This window comes from Panthera pardus, unplaced genomic scaffold, assembly GCF_024362965.1.
Source record: "Panthera pardus isolate Hobbes unplaced genomic scaffold, ASM2436296v1 HiC_scaffold_20, whole genome shotgun sequence".
In the NCBI taxonomy this organism is placed as follows: domain Eukaryota; kingdom Metazoa; phylum Chordata; class Mammalia; order Carnivora; family Felidae; genus Panthera; species Panthera pardus.
Window position 1 is genome coordinate 12,727,794 of NW_026526766.1, and position 25,564 is coordinate 12,753,357.

Below are 25,564 nucleotides of genomic sequence, written 5' to 3' on the forward strand. Positions count from 1 at the left end.
TACGTTTTTAAATTCAAACTACAACAAAAATAGTGACTAATACCAGCAGTAACTCTTGTGTAAAATCATTCAATTTTGTTAATTTCTTTTTTAATCTGTGTCATTACTGGGGAATGAATTTGTTTTGCAAGAGAAAAAACAGCCCATAATTCCACCTGAAACGTGTTTTGAAGTTATTTGGAATTCATAAAAATAATTCTGTCACGCTCTTTTAAGAGAAAAAAATGTAATGAAGGGCCTTTGGCCTTAGAAATTCTTTTTGGAAATGTATTGGAATGAACTCGGTTTTTCTTTGGCGGGGAGCATGGGAATCAATATGTTGTTGCTTTCAATAAAACCTCTTCAAAAAGGATGAGAATTCTGTATCTGGCTACAGAAACACCACTGAGAATCTAAGGCACTAAAAGGCAATGTGGATGACTTAGTAGTTAGAAGCATAGACCTACATACAGGTAGGTTGCCAAGATTTGAATTCTGGCTTTGCTACTAAATTGGTCAAGTTTCCTGTATGTTTTATGCCATAATTTCCTCATCTGTAAAATGCAGATCCATTATCTACAAGATGGTTGTGAGGATTAATTCTATTAATAAATGGAAAAGTATTTAGAACAGTGCTTGCAAATATTTTTATTATATATGGGTATCTGTAAGTAATTTTTTTAGTGTTTATTTTTGAAAGAGAGAGAGAGTGCAAGCAGGGGAGGGGTAGAAAGACGGGGAGACAGAGAATCTGAAGCAGGCTCCAGGCTCCCAACTGTCAGCATAGAGCCTGACATGGGGCTCGAACTCACAAGATGTGAAATGACCTGAGCCGAAGTCAGATGCTTAACTGCCTGAGCCACCCGGGTTATGGTTATCTATAAAACATATATTGTTAGCTGTTATTTGCTATGGTAAGATTTCTTTCCTTTTACATACACCTTCTGCTTCTTTTAAAAGCCCTAAAGATTATGTTTAGATTTTGTTTTGGTTAAACTTTCGCTACAAGTGTGAGCGAGGACAGGATCCTGAATCAGCTGCAGTGGTCCTCTATTTGTGTGGTACACTAGTGATTGGAAAGAATCCCTTACTTTCTTTGGCTTTTATCGAAGTGCCCTCCTGGTTTGGGAGTTGGCAGGGAATGGGAATATATGGTAACTGGATGAGAAGTCGCATGTATCAAATTATAGAATGGACTCCCAGAAGTTAGACATTTGTGTAGTTTAGAATTCTTTAAGCTTAACCAGTGAGTTTTTGGTCCAGTGTGAGAAGTAGGGCATTTGGATTACAAGTGGAGGACACACTGCAAAGGGCATTCCGTCGGGTGTAATTAGATGCTTTCTGTTGGAAATGACCAGCTTAGCCTACACTGAATACCTTTTTTGAGTCAAAAACTCAATGCTTCGTCTGTGCTAAGGATTTGAATCTCATATCGATAATGTAACGTGGGTTCCTAAAACTTTGACCTGTATTTTTGTGTGTGTGCTGTGATAATTAACTTTCCATAACTTCTCCTCAACAGGACCAGAACTCCCTCATACATGTATGACTTTGTATTTTAAATTGTGAAATGTATTTAACTGCCTCCTGTACTCCTATCTACTAGAGTACCATTTCCAATACTGTGTATAAGTATTATGTCTGCTATACATCTATCATAGACACCCTTTATCAGGTTAAGGAAGTTTCCTTCTATTTCTAGTTTGCTGAGAATTTTTTATCATATTTTTCTGTATCTGCTGGGATGGTCATATGGCTTTTGTACTTTAGTCCATTGATATAATTAGATTGAGTTTTGAATGTTACATCTAGAATTTCTGGGATAAACTCTACTTGGTCAGGTGTACTATTCTTACATTAATGGATTCGGTGTACTAATATTTTGTAGAGGCTTTTTGCATATGTATTCATGAGGGATATTGTTTTTGTCAGGTGTTGGTGTCAGGATTATGCTGGAATCATAAAAAGGATTTGGGAAATGCCTGTTCCATTCTTCCTGTGTCTGAATGAGTTTTAGTATTACTGCTTATCTGTTAGAGCATATCTCTTTCACTATTTTCACTGATAAACTCTTTGTTTAAAAACATGGAAGTGTAATAACCACTTTCACACTAAAAAATTCTTGTAAGTACCATTAAAGGGGCACCTGAGTGGCTCGGTCAGTTAAGCCTCTGACTCTTGGTTTCTGCTCAGGTCATGATCTTGCGGTTCATGAGTTCAAGCCCTGTATCAGGCTCTGCACTGACAGTGCAGAGCCTGCTTAGGATTCTCTCTCTCTCTCTGCCCTTCCCATGCTCACTCTCTTAAAATAAATAAACTTAAAAAAAAAAAAAAAGTAAGTACCATTAAATATCCAGCTTCTGATCATCCCATGGATGCCAGGAGGAATGTAACTTAAAAAATCATTTTGATTGATAGTATATGGTAATTAAAATATTTTCTTTTCCTTATATTCAGATTCGTGACAATAAAAAATTAAGAGTAAATGCTGTTATTGCTCCCAAGAGTTCATATGCAGATAAAGCCCCTTCAAGATCTCTGAATGACCTCAAGTAAGTCTTAAAAATATTATTAGAACTAACCTGTTACTTTGAATATTGAATAACCATGTTCAGCTCTTATATATATTTTAATTATCTCTCACATAAATATGGATGTTATAGGCTGTATTATTCCTTTTTAGGATCTCTACTTAAGTCTAAAATAAGGAAATATCTAAGAACAGACAAACCATGGAATACTTACTATATGATGGTGATGTTTCAAATCAGTGCAATAATATTGGACTGTTTACTAAAAGATCCTAAAATAGTTGGTTAGGTATTGGGAAAATAAAACAAATCATCACTTCATAACGCAGAAATAATTCCAGAAGGACTAAATGGAAAATTTGCAATTATAGAACAGCTATAAGTAATTAACTCTGGATGTAAGTAGACATTCTAAATGTAAACACAATGGAAGAAACAAAAAAGATTAAAATAGTTTGTAATCATGAATATATTAATAAACTTTTCTGACAAGTCTTAATCACTTAAGTGATTTTAAAAGACACCAAGAAAAACTTTTTCTGTACTATCATTAAATTACATTTTGTTTATTTGCCACTTGTCGACTGTCAGATTTCTGTAAATGATTTTTAAGAAGAAAAATCTAAGAAGTGCTTTTCGTTTCAGACAGTATGGGTTTTTCTCTTACTTGCGAGAGTTATTTGATGCACCTGATCCCGTCATGAGCTTTCTTTGCTGCCATTATCATATTCATGAAGTTCCTGTAGGAACTGAAAGGACCAGAGAAAAAATTGAACGGGTAAGGAAGTACTGAATCAGTACCCAAACCTTGTTTTGTTCAAACTTCTTGGGGCACCTGGGTGGCTCAGTCGGTTAAGCGCCCGACTTGGGCTCAGGTCACGATCTTGCTGTTCGTGAGTTTGAGCCCCTTGTTGGGCTCTGTGCTGACAGCTTGGAGCCTGGAGCCTGCTTCCGATTCTCTGTCTCCCTTGCTCTCTGCCCCTCCCCCATGTGTGCATGCTCTCACGCGCTCTCTTTCTCTCTCAAAAATAAATATTAAAAAAAAAATTAAAAAAAAAAAAACTTCTTAGCATATTCAAGAAGTAGGTCATTCTGTTGTTTTTAACCACACAGAAATTCTTTGTATTTACATTTTTAATACAACACAAAACATTTTTAATAAAACAGAAAACTGTTGACTAATACTTCATGACAGATGTGATGTGGAGGCCCCTAGAGTAAATACTCTAGATCTGTATTTATTGAAGAAAGCTGAGGCCTGTAAAGAGACACCTGTCACTCTTACCTCATTTTTTCCCTGCTTGACAAACCTATGTTGAGACATTATATTAATGGTTTTGTCATTTAAGTTCTTGTATTCTAGATTATTTTTCAGATAAATTACACTTTAGGATGATAGGCTGGGATAGAGAACTGTTTCAGTAAGCCCTTTCTTTCTTTAAGCTGCTGCTTAAGATTATTTCATATATGAGGGTCGCCTGGGTGGCTCAGTCAGTTAAGCATCTGACTCCTGATTTTGGCTCAGGTCATGAGCTCACGGTTTGTGAGTTCAAGTTCCACATTGCCCTCTGCTCTGTCAGTACACAGAACCTGCTTGGGCATCTCTGTCTACTCTCTCTGTGTCCCTCCCCAACTCGTTCTGTCTCTCTCTCACAAAACTAAATAAACTTAAAAAAAATATTATCTTCTATATGAATGACCTCCATTTTAGGATCTCATTTTCCTGGCTAGCATAGCACACAAACTCATAGCTCCCATATTCTGCTAATGCTGCTGGGAGTTCTCTACTCCTCATATAAATCTCCAAGACTCCAAAATACATTCATTGCTTCTGTTACAGACAGAAACAGGAGAGAAATCTCTTCATCCAAAACAGGTTTTTTTCATAACACCAGGTTGCATATTTTTGCTTGTAAGTATCTAGGACCCAGTTAGAGACCTAACTACTATTTGTTACATTGGGTTTATTTAAAAATATGTTTTAAAATTTTAACACTTCATGTACCAGTATCCCTAGGACAATTTATTTGTAATATAGGGACTCTTTGTACTTTACTGACAGCAGATAAGAAATGAAGGCTCATTACCAATGCATTTTGCCAGGGGGCAGGGACACCCCACCAAGCTAATTATAGTAAGTTGCCCGTGTCTTTGGTTAAAAATTACATCCTGGGAAGTATTTGGGGAAATGAATACTAGAACTCTGCATGTGGGTACACCTCTTTTCTATCTTATGAAAACAGGATAAGACCATACATGGAATTTTTCTAATTTCCAGGACTCTCCCCTTTGGTTAAAGGATCTCCTGCCAGCCTTAACTCAGGATGTCCTTTTTGCTGGGAGTGCCCTTCCCTCACCATCTCTATCAATTTAAATTCATTAGAACTAGAGTAGGCTAACTTCTTCTAGGCTTTCCTTTCATTCCAGAGTATTCAGCAGTTTATAGATGCCACGTTATACCTTGTTGAACTAAGTGTGCTTAAGTATGTCTTATTTCTTTACTTAGACTATAAACTTCTGGTTAGAAGCAAGCCACAAGAGTATTGGTGGTGAGGCTGCAGAGATCTGAAAAAACTGTACTACTATTCTTAACTAATATACAGAAATATAGTAACATTTTTGTGTTTAGAACGTGCTTTAGTTTACGAAACTTTTTGTATAAGTTCTTGAGAGAGAAGATCTCCAAAAAATGCAAAGAAAAAGTTTGAAGTAAAGTGTTTCCATTTAAGTATTCTTCCAAATATACAGGAATTGAATATGATCATGTGTCTCTGAACAGTAGAACTGAGGGAAGGTGAGAGTAAATGATTTACTTGAGCTCCCCACAGTTTTGTCTCTCGGGCAGCTGGTTCCTTGTATCTCCTCCATAGACCCAGCAAAACTCCAAAAGGACACTTACATAGGAGAGATTGTAAAGTCAGGTAGAAACGTAGCCACCTTTGCTACAGATGTTTTGGTTTTCTCCCTTCTCTCTTCTTCAGTGTTTTCCATAATAATAATCTGAAGTGTATCAGCCACCTTTTTAGAGATGTACCTGGATAAGTTAAAAAAAAAGAAAAGAAAATATATTTTGATCTTCTAAAATGGACTTGGTCTGTGTTTTCAATGGTTTAATCCTTTTAAAAATATTTAATTACTATTACATGTGCACTAATACTTGTTTGACATTGTTTGACAGGTAATACAAGAAACCCGGTTAAAACAAATGTACACAGCAGAAGAAAAGTACGTAGTGAAAACTTCCTTTTATTCAAACAAAGTTATTTCTAGCAACACATCCCTGAAAGTAGCCCAGTTTCTCACAGTCACCGTGGACCTAGAGCAAAGAAGACACTTAGAAGAACAGCTAAAGGTTGGTTATTTTGAGTACTGTATTAGAAAATATAAACTGGATTTGTAATACTTTAAGTAGATCTGTTTTTAAAATAATTTTGAATATCTCGTAGGAAATTAATAGAAAACTGCAAGCCGTGGAAGCAGGGCTGATTGCCCTGTATGAGAGAAACAAGCATCTAGAACACAAAGACAATGAACTTAGACAGAAGAAGAAGGAGCTTCTTGAAAGGAAAACCAAGAAAAGACAACTGGAGCAAAAAATTAGTTCCAAACTAGGAAGGTACCATTCAGCCCCTTTGGGTAGAGGGGGCGGGCACAAAGCACTGCGAGGCTATTAGGAGTTACATAGGCATACCTCGTTTTATTGCGCTTTGCAGATACTGCGTTGTTTTCTTTCGTTTTGTTTACAAATTGAAGGTCTGGCAACCCTGTGTCAAGCAAGTCTGTTGGCACCATTTTTCCAGTAGCTTTTGTTTATGTTGTGCCTCTGTGTCACATTTTGGCGATTCTCACATTATTTCAAACTATTTGATTATGTGTTGTGATCTGTGATCAGTGATTAGGACTCTGAAATCTCAGATAACTTAGCATTCTTAAGCAGCAAAGTATTCTTTAATTAAGGTACGTACATTGTTTTTAGATACAACGCTGTGGCCCACTAAATAGACTATAGCATAGTGTAAGCATGACTCTTACACGCATTGGGAAACCACAAAATTCTTTTGACCTGCTTTATTGCAGTGGTCTGGAACCAAATCTGCAATATTTCTGAGGTATGTCTGTACCCTGTAAGGCTGATGCAATTCCCAAAAACACGTTTTGTAATAATTTCCCTCAAACTTTAATCCTACTGCCCAAAATAAAATTGTAGGGCAAAGGTTGGTGAATTTTAAGTGCTGTTCTTCTGTCCTTTGATCAACTGTTTTGACCGCTGGACCTCTTCCCATGCTTAAAAGTTATTGAGGACCCTGAGGAAGTTTCACTTATATATCTAGTGATATTTATACCACATTAGTAATTAAAACAGAATGTTTAAAATATTTATGAAAACCACTGTTTTTCAAACAAAATACATTTAGCAAGAAGAGTGGCATTGTTTTACATTTTTATCAACCTCTTTTGATAAAGTTACTTGTTTATTTCATATCTGCTTTTACTTTCAGTCTATTGTGAGAGGTTGATTTGAAGTAGATTGATAGAATTTTCAGATAGTTACCTATATCGTCTTGTTTAATATTGCATCAAAACCTGCCAAGATTGTGGTTTGTTAAAGTTCATTTGCACTGTGGAGTCTGCAATTAGTGAGGTAGATTATTCTTATGTTAAAACTCATTGTATTGTAACTGGATCTTTTACCCAGTGATCTTGTTCCATCATGCATTGGTCATTTATAGGTCTCTCAAATATTGACATTTCATTGTGTAAAGAAAATAATTATGTTAATTTCCTATCCCATCAGAAGGATCTTTAAGAATTGGGAAGCTATCAAGCTTACAGTGGTAGCTGTCAAGCTTACAGTAGATTTTCCAAATTCTACTTTTCACTTGAAAGTTGAATTTTATCATTGGGGGCAAATTTTATCAGTTATTTTTCTTGAAGTGATAGGCTCACTTCATTCACTTTGGGTTGGGAGGAACAGTCTGCCAGATACCTGAGTCTAACCATAGTTTGTCTGTTATTCTTTCAAGAAAAACTGGTATTTCATGAAAAAAGTAGTCTAGCTCCCAACTCAGTCACACAAATGCTTTTCCTTGAGGCCGCCATCATACTTTGGTATACGTTAGAAGTACTGTGTACTCTATACTTCATCACGCTATTATAAAGGTGTATGTAGTCAGTTACCATGGGGAGGTGGTTCAAGATGGCAGCATAGGGAGATACTGAATTCCCCCCCTGCCACAGACACAGCACATCAACTGCTACATATGAAACAGTTTGCTCTGAAAAAGATCAGAAAACTAGCTGAACTGCTCTTCTGTAACAAGGGATGTAAGGTCCACATCAAGGCGGGTAGGAACTACAGAGATAGGGTCTCACTCAAAACCCCGCCCCTAGTGTGGTGACCAATACTCGGGTAGTGTTGTGATCCATATCACAAATATGGAGCTCTTCCCTGAGGAGTTTATGCCTACAGCAGGCACCCCAACCCTTGGGACCTGCACCAGAGAGATGAGTCCCCAAAACATCTGGCTTTGGAAACCAAGGGGGCTTATATCTAGGAGAAAGGTACAGCAGTAGAGAATACAGGTTTTGCTCTTAAAGAGCTCATTCAAAGACTACAGGACCCTGGGCAAAGTAACTGTTTGAAAAGTAGTCAGACCATATGTGAAGGAGATTCATTTGCTAATCTTAAAGTATCCACCCAAGAGGCAGGAGCCTAATGGAAATTCCTCCTGGGACAGAGGCACTGGTGGGCACCATTTTTGCACTCTGCCTGTAATCTGCTGGCACTGGTCGGTGTATGCCATGCCCACATCCCCGCCAGAGCTGGGTGGCCAAGGTTCTGAAATGATCAGAGAGAGTTCTTGGCAAGTTACTATCCCATGGCCCTGCATAGACAGCAATCAGAAACACTCTCCAGTCTTCCTGTGGAAAAGACCTCTTCGTCCTAGAACCACAGCTTCAGGGGCTCCAGGACTACCACACATCTAGAGGCTACAGAATTGTCCTCAGGCAACATGGTCTAGGAGATGTCATCTCTGTCATACAGTGTGTTGGCCTTGCCACAGCCCATCAGTACCTCCGAGAAAGGGCTCCTCTGGAGCCCTCATTTTTGCAGCAGTTTCCGAGGAGACCCCTCCAGATTGTGTGGTGTGTAAGCCAACAGGGTTTATGGTTGTGGTCCCGTAGGACTCTCTCTATATATATTTGCATAGCTTAAAAGCTGCTGCCTGAAGTTCTGGCTTCTATTCTAGCTTCTGTTCAGCCCGAAACTAGGGGCAGACTGAGATCCCATCCTCTGGAACACTCACAGCGCTTGGCAGTCCCTCAGCAACTGGGCTGTATCGAGGATAAATCAGGCTGCTTAGACCACAAAGGTTCATGTGACAACCAAGAGCTAAGCACAGTTGAATGACAGGGTTCATCTCCGTGAGGCCAGTTCAAGACTTGTTGAAGCTTGAGAGGGTTGAAGGTTGTTTCATCTGCTGCTTAGAAATCAACACAGGACCAAAAAAGAAAAAAAAAAAAAAGAAATCAACACAGAATCAAGCCAAATGAAGAGACGAAAGAGTGTGTTCCAAATGAAAGAACAAGATAAAACACCAGAACAAGAACCATTATGAAATGGTGATAGTTTACCTAAAAAAGAATTCAAAGTAATGGTCCTAAAACAAGAGGAATGAATACAGCAAGAACTTCGCTAAGGAGAAATACAAATAAAGTCCCACACAGACTTCACAATGCTGACGAACACAGTAACTGAAACAAAAAATACACTGGAGGGATTCCAGCAACAGACTAGATGAAGCAGAAGAAAAATCAGTAATGTGGGAGACAAGGTAGTAGAATTCACCCAAAAACAATAGCAAAAAAGAAATAATTTTAAAAAGTAAAAATAGCTTAAGGGACAACATCAAGCAGAGTAACTTTTGCATTATATGAGTCCCAGAAGCATAAAGAGAGAAAAGAGCAGAAAAACATATTTGAAGAAATAAATAACTAAGAAGTTCCCTAACCTCAGGAAGGAATAGACATCCAGATCCAGGAAGCCCAGAGAGTTCCACATGAGCACAAGAGGAAATCTCTTCTGCAGAAGAGCATTGATTTTTTTTTTTTTTTAATTGAAAACAAATCACTTTACAGTCAGATGCCAGTGACATTTGACAGTACTGGAAACCTGCATTCCTCAGTAGCGAAGAATTTACACAGTCAATGTTCAAGGCTCTTGGTGTTTCATTTTCAAGCATCCCTGATAGATGGGAGCATATTATTTGTGTCTGAGAGTATGTAACTTCATCACTTTAATGTGTACCATCTGATGTTATGAATCAAAGTATTTTATCTCAGAGAGGGAACGTTCACTGGTTTATAAAATACTCTGTACCCATCTGCTTGAAAGTGATTCATTAATGCCTGAATATTTAAAATCAGTTAGAATTCTCTTTTCATATGCTTTGAGGAACAGTAGACCCAAAGGAGTAATACACTTATGAATATGTGGAATTTATAGGAAATTTCAAATCATTAAACACTTCACCATGGAAGGGTTTTGAAGGAACTATACAAGCTGTCATAGGCCTCATGATGATTGAGATTGTATTGTAGCTACTGTCAGATGAGCTACACCTCAGTTCATCAAGGATGTGTACTGTTGAAGAGCCTAATGAAGAGTTTTAGACATCTAGACGTAGTTTAGAATTCTATTTCTAGGTTACAAGGAATTACCTGTGATAGAGCATTTGCCATTTGAAGTTCTCTGGACATCAGGGTAGGATTACATCATGTGGATGGTCTAGAACATTTGGCAAAAATGTCATGAGCACCTAATGCAGTCTGGGAAAGGCAAGTCATGTGGCTATAGCTCACTGATCAAAGGTCCACAGTGGATTTGGCTTCACAGTCATCATATCGTTTATCATCAGTGAAATTCAAGGCCAGAGTTTGTTGTTGGTAGTCACACCATAGTAAATTAACTCAGTAGGTGGGACTGGAAGATGAGTACTTGGCATTGAAGAGTCTCTTTCTGAGACAACTGCTGACAAAGGCCAAGATTCTGGGTCTGATAATCCTATAGACCCAGTCTCAACGAAGTATTGGAAAGGTGTGATCATAGCCCAGCCCCTTCTGCTTCCTTCCAGAGATCAAAAAAATTATCTCACGCAGCAGTCTCAGACCATTCCTCAACACCAACCAAGACCCAGCAGATAGTTGCACTCCTCCCAGACAGTATGTACTAGCTCCTAAAAAGATGACACAAAGGAGGTGATTGTTTAGTCCATAAATTCCCCATCTGTTGTTCAGTCATTAATACAGCTTGATGTCTTAAGCTGCACCTGTACCAGTTCCTTAAAACATGTCTCAGTGTCAGTTTTTAGCTCAGTTATGAGCCATGCAGCATCTAGAGAGACCAATCAGAGCAACAGACTTGGATGATAGAGGCAAATATTCATCAGCCAGAAGAAGATATAAGAAAAGAAAAATTCAAGAACAGCTTCAAATGGTCCATGGTTAAGGGCTGAAGATTTTTTTTTTTTTTAATTTTTAATTTTAGAGAGTGAGCAGGGGAGAGGTATAAGGGAGAGAGAGAATCTTAAGCAGGCTTCACATTAAGTGCAGAGCCCGAGGCGGGGGTCAGTCCCACAACACTGGGACCACGACCTGAGCCAAAATCAAGAGCGGAACACTCGACCAAATGAGCCACCCAGGCGCCCCAAGGGCTGCAGTTTTTTTTTTTTTGTTTGTTTTAAAGTGATCAGCCCCTGGGTTGAATATTGATTCTGTTCAGCTTTCTTCTGAATTCATCTAACATCTTGCAACTTGTATCTATAAATATTAATGACCAGGTTGTTTAACCAAAATCAAAGTGGAATGAATACTGGACACATTGGCTCCACTCTGCATAGGACACGACAGCAGCCTTTAAAAAGTACATCGTCAGAGTCAACAGAATATACTGAGCTGGCACAGACCGTAAACACCTCTTTCCAGTCACAGCACTCTTACAGCCCCACTGTATGGACACTATTATGATTTCGTAGCTAGAAGCATGGTCCCCATTCCACCTAGTATGCCACAAAACCGTACCCAGAGTGCTGCAGTAACTGCATTCACTCAGGACAGACAAGATTTTCTCAAGGTCAGCAGTTTGTGATTAGAGATTAAATTACTAACTGCTCCTGTAGCTTATGGGGCCATCTTGGTACCTAGCACTATGCTTACGGGTCAGGTGGTGACTGCCTGCCCTACTTTGGCTACACAGCAGCAGCCGCAGCCACAGACTTTGTCAGTCATGCAGCACAGTTCCCAGGAATCTCCGGCTCAGCTCACCCAACTACTGCAGCAGTTTTTACAGACTTGAAGGATCCTCAGGGAGCATCCTTGAAATCAGCATATCCTCTCTGCTGCTTTTCCACTACAACAGAGCACTTTCCCCACGATCACATTACCAGCAATACCAGTCTCAGCAACAGCAATATCTGAGTCGGCACAGGACTGACAGTTTGACCTGTTCTTCTAAGGTTCACCCACGGTAGCACATATGCCTCTTCTGACCTCCAGGAAGGAGGGGATTGGCCATCAAGAGTTGCTCAGATGGTCTGAAGCTAGGAGAAGTCCTGGCAGCTTCACAAGAAGCAGTGTTGAATGTTCTAGTTCCTGGAATTAGTTAGCAGGGAAAATGCTGCCTATTGCTCCAAATTCACATTAAATACCAGCCAACAGGAGATGATCTTGGGGCCATAGCCAATTCTGACAGTGTTCTACTTGCCCATCTATTTTTCGATGGAGAAAAGTGCATTGCCGAATGTCAAGCTCAGCTGTGAAACATGATCTTCAGTCATCAGAAAGGCACCAACAATATTAGTAATTTAGTGGTTCTGTGCCTGTTTTCAGGTGTTAGAGGACACATCACTGTCATGTTTGGTTTGCTTACAATAATGCCATGAAGGTAGTCTAGTAGACTCAGTAGGCCCTTTCTCTCTCCCTCTCCTTTTCCAGATAAGGATAGAACAGTAATTAGTGTCAGAAATTATAGTAAGGACTGTATATGACAAGTGTATAGCTAACCTCATATTCAACAGTAAAAAGCTAAAGTCTTTTCCTTTAATATCAGGATCAAGGCCAGGAGGCCCACTCTGTGCACTTTTATTCAGCATAGTATTAGAAGTGCTTGGGGCACCTGGGTAACTCAGTCGGTTAAGCATCAGACTCTTGATTTTTAGCTCAGGTCATGATCTCACGGTTGTGAGATTGAGCCCCACGTTGGGCACTGCGTTGAATGTGGAGCCTGCTTGAGATTCTCTGCCTCTCTCCCCCTCCTGTGCTCTCTAAAAAAAAAAAAAAAAATCTGTCCCTCTGCTTGAAAAAAAGCAAGCAAGCCTAGCTAGAGCAATTAGGCAAGAGAGAAAAAGCAAAAGAAGTAAAACTGTCACTATTTGTGAGTGACAGGATTTTACATAGAAAACCCTAAACCTTTCTCTACCAAAACAGACTGGTAGAACTAATCAACAACTTCGATAAAGTTGCAGGGTACAAAATCACCATACAAAAATCTGTTCTATTTTTATATACTAACAAGGTACTCTGAAAGGTGAATTAAGAAAACAGTCCCAGGGCACCTGGGTGGCTCAGTCGGTTAAGCATCTTCACTTCAGCTCAGGTCATGATCTCATGGTTGGTGGGTTCGAGCCCTGCATACTGACAGCTATGAGCCTGGAGCCTGCTTCAGATTCTGTGTCTCCCTCTCTGCCCCTTCCCTGCTCACAGTGTGTCTCTCTTTCAAATATAGGTAACAAAAAACATTAAAAATTAAAAAAAAAAAAAAGAAAAAAACAGCCCCATTTACAAAAGGAAATGAAAACGCAAATGCAAAGGAGTAACTTTGATCAATGAGGTAGAAGACCTGTATAGTGAACACTGTAACACATTGAGGAAATAAACTGAATAGGACATAAATAATTAGTAATTATTATTAGTATTATTAGTAATTCTGTGCTCATGGATCAGAAGATTGTTTAAATGTCCATATTTCCCATAGCCGTCTGTAGATTCAGTGCAAGTCCCATTCATTTCCAAATTCCAGTGGCATTTTTCAGAATTAGAACAACTCCTAAAAATTTTGGGGACCATAAAAGATACCAAATAACTAAAGCAATCTTAAGAAAAAATAAACCTGAAGGCATGACATTCCCTGATTTCAAATTATATCACAAAGCTATATTAAAACAGTTAGGGTATTGACATAAATACACATAGATCATTACAACAGAACAGAGAGCCCAGAAATAAACCCATGTATCTATGGTCAATTAATTTGTGACAAAAGAGGTAAGAATATACAATGAGGAAAGGGTAGTCTCTTCAATACATGGTGCTGGGAAAACTGGACCACTCTCTTACACCATGCAGAAAAATCAACTTAAAATGAGTTAGAGACTTGGATGTAAGACCAGAAATCATAAAGCTCCTGGAAAATGACAGGCAGTAAGTTCCTTGACATGGATGGATGTTGGCAGTAATTATTTTGGAATCAACTTCAAAGGCCTCGGCAACAAAGCGAAAATAAACAAATGGGACTGTATCAAACTAAAAAGCTTCTGCACGGTAAAGGAAACCATCGACACACCAAGAAAGCAACCTATGGAATGGGAGAAGATACTTGCAAATCATATATTGGATAAGGGTTTAATATCTAAAATCTGTAAAGAACTCATTCAAGTCAATAGCAAAAAAAACCAATCTATAACAGATGGGCAGAGGATCTGAATAGACATTTTTTCAAAGACCTACAGATGACCAAGAGGCACATGAGTTAAAAATAGAACTACCATACGATCCCGTAATTCCACTTCGGGCTGTTTATTCAAGGAAATGAAAGCACGGATTTGACAAGATACCTTTTGTGTTCATTGCAGCATTATTTACAAAAGCCAAGACATGGAAGCGACGTAAGTGTCCACTGATGGATGAATGGGTAAAGAAGATGTGAGAGACGTGCACACGCTGCAATATTACTAAGCCATTAAAAGAATGAAATCTTGGGGCACCTGGGTAGCTCAGTCGTTTCAGCGTCTGACTTCAGCTCAGGCCATGATCTCACAGTCCATGAGTTTAAGCCCCACGTCAGGCTCTGTGCTGACAGCTCAGAGCCTGGAACCTGCTTCGGATTCTTTGTCTCTCTCTTTCTCTGCTCCTCTCCCACTCTTTCTCTGTCTCTCAAAAATAATTAAATAAATGTTAAGAAAAAAAAGAAGGGGGCGTTTAAAAAAAATAAGAGAATGAAATCTTTTGTGACAACAGAAGTGGAACTTGAGGGTATTATGCTAAGTGAAATAAGTCAGAAAGACAAATACCATTTGATTGCCCTGTAGTTGAAAAAACAAATGAACAAACAAAACAATGCATAGATAACAGAAAGGGGATTGGTTGCCAGAGGGGAGGAGTGTTGGGGGGCTGATTACTTGGGTAAAGGTCATCAAGAGGTACACACCTGCAGTTATAAAAACTCATGGGAATGTAATGTATGGCATGCATGTGACTACGGGTAATAATACTGTATTGCATATTTAAAAATGGCTGAGAGAGTAGATCTTAAAAGTGTTCATTACTAGAAAGAAAACTTACAACTATGGTGACAAACGTTGACAAGATTTTTGTGGTGATCATTTTGCAATGTATACAAATATCAAATCATTGCATTGTACACCGGAAACTAATACAACGTTAGGTCAATTACACTTTAAAAAAATAACATACTCAAAATACACGATTTAATAAAATTAATTTTTACTGTCATCAAGAATATGAATTTGGCATTTTAAAATATCTATTAACTATAAGTACACTGTGGGGCTACTACCCAGATTCATTCTAGAGTGCTTGCATTTTTATTCACCACTGCTGTTGTACCATCAGTACAAATATCACTACAGTGAAAAGGGCAACTGAGATCATCTTACAACAGTGAAAATGGTTCATGATTCGCCTGAAATGGTTTCAGGGATCCCCAGAGGTCTCTGAACCACGCTTTGAGAACCACTGACCTAGACTTCTATCCAATGAATTTGGATTGGTGGGAGAGGAGAGAGGAAGGTACAGGCAGGGAGATTATCAATCCAAGCTATTAGGCTATGCGCTTTCTCACCGATTCTGAAAGTAATAATAGGCAAGGAGGAGAATATGCTGATTTTCACAGAAGAGAATGGGCAACTGGGTGTGTACTCCTTCAATTGTAATCTCCCTTATTACAAGTAGAATTACGTTTGCTTGGCCTTAATGGACACAGATTCCACAGAATCCTATAAAAAGATGTGAATAGTCTTCACAAGTCTTTTCCTAAAAGATAACTGCCAGCTTACTGTGAATGTCCCTGCAACTGTTCTCAGAACTGACTATATATTTTGTTTTGTATTTGGATATTTTATAGAAAGTACAATATAGAAGGGGGTATAAAAGCTATTGGGGGGTTCTTTCTAGGGGAAAGGAACATGGCTTCCAGTTTAAAGGTGTTTCCCATGTCCTGCCTCAGACCTTTTTATGATTATTCTTTTATGACTTTTTCTGTAAAGATTTAGATACAACTGACATAGTCAATCTTTGATAGTAAGTGACCATTCGTTGTCTTTAGTTATCTGTTTACCTTGACCTAATATAGTATGTGTTTTTAAATACATTTGTAAATTGAATCATATATGAAATGCATTAAAAGAATTTTTTTTTTAAGTAAGCAATTGTCCATTAACTATTACTGGACAAATAATGTACCTTGGTTGCTTAAAGCAAGATATTATTTAGTCTGGCTGCCCAGGTTTTTCATCTCTACGCCTCTTTTCAGCCTTCACCTTTGGCATCATTTCTATCTTTAATCATCTATAAGACACTTAACCTTTTCTGTTTGACCGTTCTGTCGGACCCATGGTCTAAAACTAAACTTTCTCTGTATAATGTTGTTTTTTGTAGTGAAATGGCCTTTCATACCCATCACCCCGCCACCTATAGTTACAACACTCCTTTCCTTTAGATTGACTTTCAAATTTTCCCAGTCTCCTGTCACTTGACCTATTTCACCTCAGCTCCCTAGCCTCCTCCACACTCTCTTCCATGTTCTGTTGAGGCCCCTCTCTGCCACACCTGCTGAACTTGTTCATCCTTGTTTATTATTGCTTCCAAAGTGTGTTCTTGCCTTTACCTTACTTTTGCCCTGGAGGCAACGCAGCGGAGTAGAAAGTACTTGGACTTTGGTGTCAGACACCTCTTACCACGTACTATACATGATCTTATGTAACTTCATTAATTTCTGATCCTTAGTTTCATCTCAGATAACAAAGTATTATTTTTAGGATTGTTGTATTACCCTTTTACTATATATTTTTAATCTGTTAATCAAATCTCCCAGTTAAGCTCCTTAAGGTGAGGGATTGTGTGTAAACAACATTAATAACAGTAGTAAATAACATTTATCAATCAGTTCAGGGCCAGGCAGTATACTAAGTGTGTTGCATATTTTACCTTTTTTAAATCTTCACCATTGCCCTATAGGAGAAGTATTATTTTTTGCAATTTATAGATAAGGAAACTAAAGTTCAGAAGAGTAACTTGTCTAGTTACACTGCTCATTATTGGCAAAAGGAGATTCAAATCCATCTTTTTGACTCTAGATCCTACACCATTATGGCATCATTACTTAAACTGTGCTGGGCACATAATATCTCAACAAATACATTTTGATCCTGCATGGTCACATGATTGTTTAGTCCAGAAGCTAGTAGTTTATGTCTGAGTAGCTTTGCTAAAAATAAAAAGCCCATGAAACGGCAGGAGACCTGGGCGCAGTCCTTGTGTTAACTCCGATTTCTACGATTATGTGTTTCATATAGTTTAAAGCTGATGGAACAGGATACTTGCAACCTTGAGGAGGAAGAGCGAAAAGCAAGTACCAAAATCAAGGAAATCAATGTTCAAAAAGCAAAACTTGTTACTGAATTAACAAACTTTGTAAAGGTAAGGCATTTTCTTAATTTTGGTCACTTTATTATGGCAGGTAGATAAGTACATAGATTAAAAAAACTCTTGCTAAGATTTTACCATTGACAGTTTTAACTTTGCTTGATATTTCTTGTTATAGGTCAATAATTTGGTTAAAAGCACTCATTAAGCTAAATTATTTTATTCCAGATGATTCAATTAAATACAGAGAAAGACATTTTAAAAGTCTCTTGTAAGAAATAGTTGTAAAAAGAACTCTTTGAGGTATCAGATTAGAAAAATGTTATTTTTCTCCTGGTTTGTAATTTTTTAAAAAACTTCATATTTTTTTTCCTTAGTTGTAAAACAAATTAAACTTTCAGGGGTTTTTGTTCCTAGATTTGTACCTCATTACATATACAAAAAGTTGATTTAATTCTTCAAAATACTACAGTGATCTCCGAGAAGAACAAATTAGAATCAGATTACATGGCTGCTTCATCACAGCTCCGTCTCACAGAGGTACAATTTTTGCTTTTAGTTTTTGATTATGGGGTGCCAGCCTCAGACCAGTTTGAAAACCTGTATCATCATTTGAAATATGCATTTTGTTATATGCTCTCTAATTTACAAATTTAATGCATTCTGCTGATGAGGAAGCCCTGTGTGAAACACTGTACAATGCATCTTGCGTTATTGATTGGAGGAGGTGTGGTAATGTGAGAAATGAGAGCATCTTAGTCACTTGACAGGCAAAGTCTCCTATCTGTTCCCTTAACCCATAAAAACTTCAGTCATTCTGTCACCATGTAGCCACTAGTAGCTTTTATTACGGTTTGTACGTCTCATAAAGTCAACTGCAGATGAGTTATAATCAACACTGAGAGTGGCCTTAGTGTACAGTTTTGGTGATTTAATCTTCTGTTAATATTCTGTGAAATGATAAATATTAAAATAGCGTGCAGAGGGTGAAATGTGATGCACTAAGGTCATGAAAATCCCCAGGAAGAACTGGCAACAAAATGATGGTGACAGTGGCATCGTCTTTTGAGTCTTCCGAATCCTGTTCCAGAAAATAGAAGCGCAGCTAGGATAGCAGCCACAAGCCCATGGACAGCGTATAGAGCAAAACTAAGTTTCAGAGTGTCCCTGTTGCTGGTCCACAGTACACTCTCCCACCACCCACCCAGAGTTAGCGTCCAACTGGACAAGGTAAGGGCACGGTCTCCAGCAAGACTCAACTTCAGTTTCTAGCCCCTTTCCCCGGAAGCCTCAAGAATAAGTCCAGGGGTGCCTGGGTGGCTTCGCTGGTTGGGCTTCTGACTTTAGCTCAGGGCATGATCTCACACTTCGTGGGTTTGAGCCCCATATCAGGCTCTCTGCTGTCAGCATGGAGCCCACTTTGGGTCTTCTGTCCCCCTCTCTGTGCCCCTCCCCCACTTGCACTCTCTCTGTCAAAATAAATAAATAACCTTTAAAAAAAAAAAGGTAAGACAGTCGTAGGACTCAGAACCCCAACCCTCTAACCACAGGATTTGTCCTTCTGGCATTGTCTATCCCCATCTTGAGTCATCTCCTAAGCCTGAGTGTAGGTGTGATTGAAGGAGAAGTGTAGCTCCTCGTGAATAACAAAGACATTCCTATCACTCAGAAAATTCCTAGGGCTTTACAGTCTCCTTCCCAAGAACCAGGGAGTAAGGCCTGATTCTTTCTTACACAACACCTGCGAACTCCAGAATATCAGCAGGTAACATTAAGTCAGCAGCAGGCTAGCGTGGTATCAGGAAGTACATGCTAAGCAGAGGGAAAGCTCAGAGAAGCCAAAAATGAGGTCACCAGCAGGTTCTCCTTTCTAAAGGAAAGAGGCCCCACTAGGTGTGGAAAGCTCTGCAGATCAGTTTGAAAACCGCTGAAGGCGACTGTTGACTCTAGGAAGGTCGATGGTGCTGTGGAGGTCCAGGCTTGGCGAACTCTCAAATTAGCCTAGACTGCTGTGCAGAAGCACGCTGCTTACTGAGAAGTAGACCTATACTTCTACTCAGTACTCAGTACTTGTACTGAGAAGTGATAGACTAGGGAGACCGCAGAATTGGTATTTATATGGTTATAAGGCAGACAGGGTAGCTAACACACAACACTAAAATGGGGGAAGGGAGACAATAGAAGTAAAATAGAATATACTTCCTGATTGTCCTATAGGAATTGTAAGGAAATAAAAGGATATTACTTCAAAGTGGGTACTTTGAGAGACGGAAGTAAGGGAGAATTTCAGTATTACTTACAGTGGGAACCAACAGACAGTATTCTAAAAAAGATATAAAGGACATAAGGGTATTATATAAGGTATTTGTGTAAACTTTCCTAAATACCAAAAGATAGAAAAGGGGAAGGAGATAATAAAACAGATCATGTCACTAAAGATATATATATACATATATGACATGAAAATAAATATGACATAAAAAAGAAAGGGATTCAGAAAGGTTTAAAAAGGAAGATGAAGAGCCCAAGGGGTTTTTTTTTTTTTAAATCACAGAGGCTCAAAAATATCTAAATTTATGAAATCATAATGATACTTAAATAATATTGGTCACCTTTGGAGGATACTGGAGAACTAGCTCATTATTTTGAAAAATGGCAAAGAAAGAATCAAGCATTTATCCAGAACTTCCTAGGTGATTTTTTTTTTTTTTTTTTTTTTGAGAGAGAGGGAGAGAGAATCCCAAGCAGACTCCACGCACAGCTTGGAGCCCGACTCTGAGCTCAGTCCCATGACTGTAACATCATGACCTAAGCCAAAATCAAGAATTGGACACTCAACCTACCGAGCCACCCAGGTGCCCCTGTGTGAACTACTATCTTGGTTAAACAAGTCGAAGTGCCTCTTTACAGAAGCATTTCAGATAATAAATGCAGAAGGAATGAGAGTATTAGAATATCCCCCTTGCAGCTGCTTATGAATCCGTGGCTCACATTAGCTGCTGACATCACAGAAAAATACCCAGATATTTATGTATGTGCTGACGAAAAGACATAATATGAAATTATTTTATGAAAAAATTCCACTCTGATTAGGCCTCTGGAACAGGGTGTGTTCACATCATCACGGTCAACATTTTATACTGGAAAATTCTTACTGTGGGAGCTGTGCTGTGCATTGTAGGATGTTGAAATTTAAACCCAGTATCCCTGGCCTTTACTTTCTAGATGCCAGTAGTGTACCCCTCCCCACTCCATTGTGACAACCAAATGTGTCTCCAGACATTGCCCAGATGTACCCTGGGGGACAAAATGGCTCCCATTTCAGAACCACCACCCTAAAACTACCAGTTTAGTCTTCAGAATAATCCATTTAATACTCACATCTCAATTTAGATGATAAATTGTCATCAGAAATATTTGATTGTATTTTGATTTTATAAAAGTTACAGTTGAAGGGCACTTGGGTTACTCAGTCGGTTGAGCATCTGACTCTTGATTTCGGCTCAGGTCATGATCCCAGGGTAGTGGGGTCCAGCCCTGCTTTGGGCTCCGTGTGGAGTGTGGAGCCCCTGCTGGATTCTCTCTTTGTCTGTCTCGCTCTCTCCTTCTGCCTCTCCCCTCCCCTCAAAAGAAATTTATAGTTAAAAAAGTAAATGTATATACTCAAGTTGTTCTAACTAAACATTTTCTAGTAGCTGGAGTATTTGTTTTTAAGTTAAACTAAAAATTTAGTTTCTCAGTCACACTAGTCACATTTTAAATGCTTAATGGCTGCATTGGATTGTTCCTTCTTCACTGGATAGTGCAGTATCTAAGAAAAAAAGGAAAAAGGAGATAGAGAACCTAGAAGTTAAAAAGTATTTTAAAACATTAACCAAATACAGTGTGTGGACATAATTTAGATCTCGATTTGAACAAAGCAATTGCAATATTTTTTTTTTCTAAGAAAGGCATGTGAAGGAAATAGAATGTTGGAATTCCTTCAAAATCTTCCAGAAAGGGGGCTGTTTAGGAAGGGAGCATGGATGACACAGTCTTGGTCACGGGTTGATAATTGTTGAAGCTGGACGATAGGTACATGAAGGTTCATTATACTGTTCTCTGTGCTTTCGTACATTGTTGAAATTTTCCACAATAAAAACCAAAAAGCCTCCATTCTTGGCCATGATGAAATAGCAGGGGCCAAATGTACCCAGTCACTTTAAACCACTAAAAGATAGGACCAAATATATGAAACAGTGATGTGCAGACACTGGATAACAGGCAGCACAGGACAGTGATTTTGGGAGAAGGAACAGTGCGAGGTGAGCCCTGTGGCTCCCTCAGCTTACTTCAGGGAGAGCTTCCGGGCCACAATGTAGGCAAAAGGAACCCGGCGGGAGATCCAGCATAGCACTGCAGTTCTTAGATGTGGTAAGCGGGTGTCAGGAGAATATGGTGAACAACTTTCTGGCAGTAAATTTGACAATTCAGAAGAAATGGGCAAACTTTAGAAGCCATGAACTATCAAAAGTTCCTGAAGAGCAATTAGAATAGCCCTCTTTTTACTAAAGAAATTAAATTTGTACTTAAAAACCTTACCACAAAGAAAGCTCCAGGCCCAAGCACGTAACTGAAGAATTAATAGCAACTCTACCTGAAGAGGAGGGGAATACTTCTCAACACATTGTATGAGGCTGGCATTCCCCAGTATCAAAACCACACAATGGAAACTACAGACCAGTATCACTCATGAACCTTAGATGCAAAAATTCTTTTAAAAAGGTGAGCAGATTTAGAAAGTTAGCAAATGAAATCCAACAGCATGTAAAAGAGTATTACATCCTAACCAAATGAGTTTATCCCAGAAGTATACAAAGTTGATCTCACATTTGGAAAGTCATCAGTGTAGTTCATTATGTGGACAATACACAAAAACCAGATGATCATCTCAGTGTATACAGAGTAAATATTTGCCAACATCTAGCATCCTTCTTATGATAGAAACTTTCTGCATCTAATAGAAGGACATTTTATCCAGCTTATGAAGGACATTCACCCCAAACCGTTAGCTGATACCATACCCTTGGCGAAGGAATGGAAGGAAGCTTTCTCCTACTGATTGCAAACAAGGAAATGCTCACTACTCACCTCTGTCCCACACTGTTCTAGCCAATGCAATAAGGAAAAAACAAAAACCTATTTCAGACAGACATCATTTCTGTGGAAAATGTTAAAGAATTTACAAAAATGCTGTAAGTTCTGTTAGTGCATTTAGCAAGGTTGCGGAATACAAGTTCAATACAGAAGTTCAAAATCAGTTGTGGCTCCGTCTACTAGCAATGAACAGTTGGAAATCGAAGTTTAAAAACAACACTGTGTTTAATAGCTTCAAAAATATGAAATGCTTAGGGATACATTTATAAGACCTGTCTGTATACTGAAAAGTACAAAATTTTGCTGAAGTTAAAATAAGATGTAAGTATGTGGAGAGAATCATTGTGTTCATGGATAATAGAATCAGGATTTGTTAAAATGTCAGTTCTCTCCCAAATCTATAGATTTAATGAAATTCCCAGCAGGGTTTTTTTAGAAATTGACAAGCTTATTAGAAGAACTTTGAAAAAGAACAAGTTCCATGACTCACCCTTCCTAATTTTAAGACTTCTTATAAAGAAAGCTGCAGTAATGAAGACATCATTGTATTGGGGTAAAAATAGACCCATATGGCTCAGTGGAACAGAATAGGGAATCCAGAAATAGATTCACACATATATAGTCAGTTGTTTTTTGGCAAGGCAATATCAAGGCAATTCAATGGAGAAAGAATAGTCTAACAAATAGAGCTAGAACAATAGAATAGTCATATACAAAAAATGAGCTACAACCCTTACCTCATACCACATGTAAATGGGTCATAGACTTAAGTAAGAACTAAAGCTAAAAGCTTTTTGGAGACAAGAAAAGAAATCTTAGTGATCTTAGTTTTAGCAAAATAGAATGGAACACAAGAAGCATGAACTACGTTAAGGAAAAGGAATCAGAAGTTTTACTTCAAAATTAACTTGCTTTTCAGTAGATGCTATTAAAGGGCAGGCTACAAATGGGGAGAATATATTTGCAACACATACAACTAATGAAGTGTATCAAGATGAAGGGCTGTCACAGGGGCCATATCTAGCCTAACATCTGCTTATACACAATCCTTACAAGCTAATAGTTTTTCCATTTTTTTTTAAAAGATTATATATAAGCCCTCAACACCTAAAATACTTACCTGCTGGCCCTGTGTAGAAAAAGATTGCTGACCGCTGAACTTTTATACAACTATCAATACTAAGAAGACTAACAACCTACTCAGAAAATGGGCAAACGGTTTTAGCATGATCTCCACTAAAGAAAATAGCAGATAAGCACAGGGAAAGATGCTCAGCTTTGTCAGTCACTAGAGAGTGTGAATTAAAGTCATAATGAGCTACTACCACAGATGCACTAGAATGACAGACTTTAAGACGGAGAGAGGGAGACACAGAATCTGAAGCAGGCTCCAGGCTCTGAGCTGTCAGCACAGAGCCTGACACGGGGCTCGAACCCACAGACCGTGACATCATGACCTGAGCCGAAGTTGGACGCTCAACCGACTGAGCCACCCAGGCGTCCTCATTCACTTGAACATAGATCAAGATGCTTAAATACACGGTCTAGCACAAAGACAGTTTCCTTAAAAAATATAGATTTACATCAGAATTAGTGATAAGAATTAGAAATTGTTAAATGTATTTAGCCTCCTACTAAATTTAGAAATTCTGTTCTTTCATCTAATATTGCCCTCTGTGGCTACCTGCTTACCTCTCCTGCAAAACGATTTCAGACTTTTTTTTTATTTAAGGGAGATCTCTTTTGGGGCGAGGGGGGATCATTTAACAAGTCAGTAGTATTATCGCCATTACTTCATTTGTTTTTACTATTTGATTGAAATAGAACTTGTAGTCTTGTATATTAAGTAGTCAAGATCACTGTCTTTTCTTTCCATATTTCTAAGATATGTATTCTATGTGATATGCACTAAAACTTAGTTAATATTTAAATTTGAATCTGTTAAATTGCTATGAAATGTGATGCTTATATTTACAGTAGAGGAAAATTGAGGTAGAAATGTTTTTATTTACTAATATTCTAGTAGAAATCCATAAGACCTAGAACTCCAATTTTTTTCATACAGGAAATTGTTGATTTTGATCAATTGTTGAATTTGATCAATTGTTGTTGATTTTGTGTGCAACATCCTATTTATAGTTTACAAGAAATTCTGTGAACAATTCTGATTTGTTCCACTAGAGGGCCCTCTTAGAGAAGTTTTTCCTTGTAAAATGTCCTTGGACGTGGTTCATGACCATTGAACTTTCTCAAAAAGAATTTCAGAGAAAAGCTAATGCTTATTCTTTCAGAATATATACCCACAGAGTAGTTCTTTCTGAGATGTTGGTGAGCCATAGTTGGTAAATTTGCCTTTTTCTCTCCCTAGGTCTTACACAGATGAAGTTTGTTGCCTATTAACTGTTAAAGGGTAGACTCTAAGCAAAATTATTGATAAAGCCTTTTTCACTAGTCTGACTTGACAACATTATCTTACATAATTGTATGCTCTCTTTCTTGCTGCCCCTTACCCCCCACAAAAAAAGCTCACCATGAATTATGGTTTGGAGTGGGGGGGAAACAGGTGCTATATGTAGAGGTATGTCAAAAGCATGTATGTCCAGAAAGAACATTATTCTTTGGGAAAGATTTAATTAGGCAACTGTTGAGTGAGGTTTTGTCTTCTGAAGCCCAGAGGCCTCGATGTTCGACTCCTGTATTTCTTTGCTGTACTGTTGCGATCCTTTGTCAAGGCCCAGAGGAATACAAAGGAGTGGAAGACTCGAGGAGTGTTTGGTTTCCATCTGGCCCTTGTTTATACTGCTTCAGTGTGATCTGCCCTGAGAGCAAAGCAAGGGTGATAGGGAGTCTTTAACATTCTCTTTCTTTTCTCTCAGATACAGAGACCATAGTACCATTGATTCGTGTCAGGCTGGCTTTGTATTTTGAGTTCTGTTCAGTATGTACTCCTGAATTTATCTGCTATCCAACTTATATGC

General features: G+C 38.4%; 1 protein-coding gene and 1 pseudogene across 5 annotated transcripts in view; both read left to right on the plus strand.

Annotated features, from left to right (window-relative positions):
* SMC5 (structural maintenance of chromosomes 5) overlaps positions 1 to 25,564 on the plus strand; it is a 92,266-nt gene that overhangs the window by 56,222 nt on the left and 10,480 nt on the right. For all 5 annotated transcript variants that reach the window (XM_019463624.2, XM_053907797.1, XM_019463623.2 and 2 more), the window contains 6 exons: positions 2,437 to 2,531; positions 3,156 to 3,288; positions 5,689 to 5,862; positions 5,957 to 6,126; positions 17,381 to 17,504; positions 17,868 to 17,990. In XM_019463624.2, the coding sequence (XP_019319169.1) occupies positions 2,437 to 2,531; positions 3,156 to 3,288; positions 5,689 to 5,862; positions 5,957 to 6,126; positions 17,381 to 17,504; positions 17,868 to 17,990 (819 nt within the window). The remainder of the gene's footprint in view (positions 1 to 2,436; positions 2,532 to 3,155; positions 3,289 to 5,688; positions 5,863 to 5,956; positions 6,127 to 17,380; positions 17,505 to 17,867; positions 17,991 to 25,564) is intronic.
* LOC128778689 (circadian locomoter output cycles protein kaput-like) lies at positions 7,772 to 13,281 on the plus strand (annotated as a pseudogene).